At 39.8% G+C, this 6,000-nt stretch overlaps 1 protein-coding gene across 2 annotated transcripts in view; it reads left to right on the top strand.

Annotated features, from left to right (window-relative positions):
* Positions 1 to 1,085: 1,085 nt before the first annotated feature.
* Positions 1,086 to 6,000, top strand: part of THADA (THADA armadillo repeat containing) — a 160,445-nt gene continuing 155,530 nt past the window's right edge. For both annotated transcript variants that reach the window (XM_035897022.1, XM_009641571.2), the window contains exons 1-6: positions 1,086 to 1,179; positions 2,642 to 2,736; positions 3,157 to 3,287; positions 4,030 to 4,178; positions 4,336 to 4,368; positions 5,192 to 5,244. In XM_035897022.1, the coding sequence (XP_035752915.1) occupies positions 1,104 to 1,179; positions 2,642 to 2,736; positions 3,157 to 3,287; positions 4,030 to 4,178; positions 4,336 to 4,368; positions 5,192 to 5,244 (537 nt within the window). In that variant the 5' untranslated portion in view covers positions 1,086 to 1,103. The remainder of the gene's footprint in view (positions 1,180 to 2,641; positions 2,737 to 3,156; positions 3,288 to 4,029; positions 4,179 to 4,335; positions 4,369 to 5,191; positions 5,245 to 6,000) is intronic.

Here is a 6,000-nt window from a genome sequence, read left to right as displayed (position 1 = left end):
GTGGTCCCGCCGGGGCCCCGGCCTCGCTGCCCGGCCGGGCGCCGGCACGCTGGTGAATGCTGTCGTGTGGTGCCTGCTGCTGGGGATAAAAGGCCGAGGCCACCTGTTCTTGGAAAAAAAATAAAAGGCGTTATGCTCTCTGATCGCTGTGAACTGAGAGCAGGTAAAGGTCGGGGGGTCTTACGGGTGTCTGTGGGTCGGTGGAGGGAGGGTGCAAAGAAGATGGAGCCAGGCCTTTTTCAGTGGTGCCCAGTGCCAGGACAGGAGGCGATGGGCACAGGGTGAAGCACGGGAGGGTCCCCCTGAACATCAGGAAACACCCGATCTGGTGTGGGGATGCCTCGTCACTGCCGCAGGTTGTCCAGAGAGGCTGTGGAGTCTCCGTCATTGGAAACATTGAAAAGTCACCTCGACATGGTCCTGGGCAAATGGCTGCAGGTGGCCCTGCTTGAGCAGGGGGTTGGACCAGATGCCCTCCAGAGGTCCCTTCCCACCTCAGCTCTTCTGTGAGGATGAGCTCACAAGTCAGTGAAACTAGCGCGCATTAAATTGCCGTTACTTTAAAGAAGAAAAAATAACTTGCTATTTGTAACATCCATTATAGTGAACACAGAACTCATTCATATGTTGTAAAGAAACAAAACTGCTTTGCTACACGGTTCTGACTTTACATTAATACTAAATGAGTTTTGAACCCTGAAACAGAGCAACAGGAGCTTTGTGGTGTTATTCCCATGCTTCTGCATGATATTTCCAAACTCTGATCCAGGGGCATGCCACAGACTACATAAGAAGTGCAGTACGAACTCCAGTGAGACAGTTTGTCAGTCACCCACCTGAAGTCCTGTTCTCTGTGTCTTCCACTTTGTACCAGGAAGTCTGGGTGAATTTTGGACAAAATGCTGGAAATAATTAAGGTTGATAAAATTAAAGAGAGCTATTTGGGGGGGAAAAAATTGTACAGATAATGCAATAAGCATTATTTCAGGACAGTGAAAAGACCATTATAATAAGAAGTGTTTGTAATTATGCTTCTAAAACAGTGTGACCTGTTGGTTTGTGGTTTGTTTTTTTTTTGAGCAGGTACCTCTTAATTAGCTAAAATGGTTTTAAAGAAGAAGAAGGAAATTCAGGTAGATGCGTTCTTTCTTGATCAGCAGCAGCTTGAAAAACTTCAGAGTAAGTAGGTGTTTTTTTCTGAACTAGTGTTGTGTAATTTATTTTTCTGTTAGTAGAATGCATTTGAGTAGCTACTGAAATTGATCTGTTGGGTTTTTTTCTTGTTATGTTTTATTTCTGGTGGTTTTGTTCTGTAGGTTTAGGTGTGTTTGCTCTTTTGTGGTTTGTTTTTATTTTATAATGACAATGAATTCTTACCTTGGTAGAGTTAAAAGAATCCTTTAGAGCACTGTGTCTTTGGTTTAAAAGCTCTTTGCTTTGTTTTATCATTGTTGTGAAGGTGGTAGAAGGTCCTACTTGTGATCCCACTTGCAGGCCTGTAATTCAGTGCAACCTGAAGTACTAGCCTTAATATCTGGGATAACACTGAATTTCAAAGAATCACAGTGAATTTCAAAGAATCACAATCACAATGGTTGAGGTTGGAAGGGATGTCTGGAGATCATCTTGAGTGTATTTTTCCAGTATTTGTATTTTCTGTAGTTGATTTAAAGATACTGCCCAAATGCTAGTTTTGTTTTGTGGGTTTTGGTGTGTGGTGTGGGGTTTGTGTTTTGCTTTTTTTTTTTTTTTTAAACTTCCACTGATCTTTACTTTTAAAAATTTACAAAACCAGAAATGAGGATTACAAGATTTGCACACTAAAGTTACTATGAGGTGCTCCTTGCCTTCTAGTGAGCACTGGTGAGGCCACACCTGGGGTGCTGCACCCAATTCTGGGCTCCCCAATATCTCTCCAGATACGGACATACTGGAGAGAGGCCAGCGAAAGGCCCCTAAGATAATGAAGGCCCTGGAGCATCCCTCCTCTGAGGAAAGGCTGAAAGAGCTGGGACTCTTCAGCTTGGTGAAGAGAAGGCTCAGGGGGATCTTATCAATGTGTAAAAAATACCTGAAAGGAGGGTGTAAAGAAAATGGAGCCAGGCTTTTTTCAGTGTTGAACAGTGATGGGATGGGAGGTGATAAGCACATGCTGAAACACAGGAGGTTCTCTCTGAACATCAGGAAACACTTTTTTTTATTTTAATGTGAGGGTGCCTGAGCACTGCCACAGGTTATCCAGAGAGGCTGTGGAGTCTCCATCCTTGGGAACATTGAAAAGCCACCTGGATGTGCTCCTGAGTAACTGGCTGCAGGTGGCCCTGCTTGACCAGGGGGTTGGACCAGATGCCCTCCTGAGGTCCCTTCCAACTTCAACCATGCTGTGATTTTGTGAAACTGGTCTTCATACTGAAGATGAGGCCTGCTATTATGCTGCAGTGAAAATTGTAATTTTTTTTCATTTGTTAAAAAAAAGGTGTTAAGGTGTTGTAAGGTGACTTAAGGGATTGTGGCACCAGTAGGCTGCTGCAACAGGAAAAGACCTAAGAATTAAGCAGTGATTTCTTATTATAAACTATATGTTGTTTATATTGCTTCTTGTAATTGCTTTCTAAAAAAGAGACTCTTCTTCCAAATGTAGGGTTTTCAAAGGCTGAAGAGCAAAACCTGGCATCTCTGCTTCTGCACTGCGCACAGCTGGGCAATGGCATCCAGCAGATCCAGTGTATTAAACAAGTAAGAATTCACTCTTGTTAGTGTGGTTTTTGGTAACTGATAGGGTGTCATGTGCACTGTTAATGGGAAATACAATCTAAAATAAACTGTAATGTTTTAAACATTCCTGGAAATAGATAAAAAGCAGTTGTTACTGCTACATGTGCACTGGGTAGAAATGTAGTCCTAGTAATTAAATTAGCAAGCGTTACAGTTACTGAAAATGATGGAAGACAAGTGATACTGAGTTTCTTATTTTCTGTGTATGTATTTTTGGTATCAGAGGTGTTCTTGGGACATTATTCAACACCTGAAACTTAACAGGATATGGTAAAGAGAGGGCAGTTTTGCACCATATACTTGGTTGAGAGGGAATTCTGCCTCTGTTAATGATGAGGGTATATCCAGAGCTTTTGTTGATAGTGTGTTCTGCCAATTTAGATTACGCCATTGGTAAAGAAGATGGATCAAAACTCTGCATGTGATCCCATGGTTAAAGCTTGTTTGGATATTTTGGGAGAGACTTATTTTTCACTGGGTGTGAAGAATCCCTTGAAAAAAGTACTAGCAAGGTAAAAAATTGAATAGTAAGCCTTTATTTTTTTTAAATGCTCTCCTTACCGAGAAGTCAGTAATTTGTTGTGCATTACGAATTGCTGTAGTTTAATTACAGAAAATTTGTGATACTAACATGTGAATATATGCTGTTTTTCTTTCTTGCTTAGTTAAAAATCTTAATTATACAATGTATCACTGGATAAATAACTTCAAAGCGAAGTAGTATTTTGTTCTTTTTCATTACTGGGAAGACAACATAGTATGTAATTAGCACTTTGAATTTTAAAATCCAATATTAGAGTAGAAATTTAAAATGCTTCTGTATTCTGTAAAAATCTCAACTCTGACAACGTAAAGAGAAGGCTGTTCAGAGGAATCATGACTAAACTGTGGTTTCTTGTGCCTGTTTTTATTGCAATTAAATTTTTCTGTTGCAAAATTGCTGTTGTATTTATTTAGTGAATTTTTTACAGCCTTAATGTTTTTAAGATCCAGTACTTAGCTGTCTTCATTTCTATGTCCAAACCCATTTGTCCCACTGAGAGAAGGAGGGCTTCCATCCTCTTATTTGGTTGCATGCCAGAGCTTTACACCCCTTTGACAGGTTTTCTAGCTAGTTATTTTAAAATAGAATATGTTTTCATGCAGAAAGCATCATCTCTCTGTTACTGGAGTTTTAGCTGACACTGACTTAGTCAAGAGGGTACTAACGCCTCAGTGTGAGCTAACTGATCGTGCTGTTTCTTACTGTTGCAGTTCACTAAACAGTCTCCCTGAAGAGTTTATGACATTAGCTGTACAAAGCTTTGTATGCTGCCTTAGGGAAGAGCTGAAAACCTCAGACATATATTTGTACAGAAAAGTACTGGACAACCTTGCTTCCTGTATGGAGGACTTCAGCTTAGGTATGATGACACCAAATATATAGTCTCCTGGTTTAAAATGCTCAACATAGGTTTGATCTTGGTGTGTCACCTAAGAGTAATGTTTACGTCTTTATTTATGTAAAATAGATAGCATCGGCTACTATTGACTAGTTCAAATGTATTTTTTCTCCTTTAGGTAGAGCAAGTATTAAGAACCTGTTTGAAGAAGGTAAAGTTATATTGATAGTAAAATAAGTTTCACTGTAGATTGTTGGAGGGAGGGTTGGGTGTGAAGTAATAACATGAGGTAGGCATAAAGATCTATCAGATTTGATTTCCTCCTGGTTAAGTTTCAATAACTGGTACCCTCACATGGTAGTTCTTTGTCAGACTTACCCTTGAGTTGTACCTTTAATTTCCAGGGGTCAAAATTGCTTTGTTGAGCAGCCCTAGATATAAATCTGAAAAGGTACCAGTGAGTGATTCTTAAAGGGCTGGGGGAGTTGATGCTATTTTATGTGAAATATTCTTTGTCCTGTGCCTCATAGTGAAGTTGCATGTGGTAACACTGAGCTGTTAACAGCCAGTCTTGACTGTAGTAAACCTAGGCCTGCTGTGGCAAGAGTTTTGTTTGGTAATAATTTGGCACAAGTCTGATCTGCTGGTAATATGAAGTAACTTGACAAATTGTGGCCTCAGCATGCAGATAATGTTCACAGCCTCATGTGGACCTTCTATTGCTGCTCTGGCTTTAGCTCTTGGTAATTTCAGCTTTTCATTGAGGAACCAGAACTCTGAGTACCTCACAGGATCAGGCCAAGTGGGTTGGAAACTCTTGTACCAGGTTGTCGCAAAACAGCTTGAGATTTCTCTTTAGCATTACATCTTTGGATCTGCACTGTAGTTTCAGTTTAATTTGTTTACGGCGTGGAAGAAACACCACTGTATGGATAACTGTTCATTGTGTCTGGGTTTGATGTGTATGTGCAATTGCTGGAATTTTTCTATTCTATTTCTCTTTTACATAAATTTATAACAATTATTTTCATTAGTTCTTCAGTTTGTGCAGAAGTCACTACTTGGCATACAGGAAGAAAACAGGCAAGTGAATTCAATATAAGCTGGATTTTATCTGTTTTTATTTCACTCTGGCAGGATATTCTGGTAGGGTTTGGAATATCGTTTTGATAGCCATACACTGATGAAAGATGGGAATGTAATTTTACAGTGATACATATTTTAATTAAAAACTGCTGATAGGTTTCTTTTCTTTTGTGGCAATATGATGATATGAAATAAGAGAGAGGAAAGGAGGAAAATTAAAGGTGATGATATTTAAGGCACTGATACTGTTAGAGCTACTACTTTTAAGGGAGGCCTTTGAGTTGTGGTTTCATTATCTGAATTGTGACTGAACACTGTAATTGATAGATACACTTGTAGAAATTCAGGTAGCGTAATACTCTTCCACTTCCCAATGAGTATTTAATTCAGGATTGATACTCTGTTTAGTCTGTCATGCAGTCATCGTTTAATACCTTGACATTTTCTAGCACTGCATAAAATGAAGCCTCTTCACTGTGGTCTCTCACCATGTACACAGAGGAGAAGGGTGCTTAATGTACAAAAGTACATTAGAAGTTTATGTGTTGTCTGTCTTCATGTTAGAAGAAAGTTGAATCATAGAAATATGCTTTGTGCCTGGAGGAACTGCTTGAAAAATGAGAAGGGAGCAGCACTGTGCTCTATTGGTCTTCTTGGAAGGTTTCTGGAAGAGTTCAGCTCTGCTCAGGCAGAATCAAATGAGTGAAAGTTTGTCACAGGAACCTGCAGAAACTGAAGTAGAATTTGTCATTATGTT

This window comes from Egretta garzetta, unplaced genomic scaffold, assembly GCF_000687185.1.
Source record: "Egretta garzetta isolate BGI_Z169 unplaced genomic scaffold, ASM68718v1 scaffold166, whole genome shotgun sequence".
Lineage (NCBI taxonomy): Eukaryota > Metazoa > Chordata > Aves > Pelecaniformes > Ardeidae > Egretta > Egretta garzetta.
This window is presented reverse-complemented; position numbering and strand designations above follow the sequence as displayed.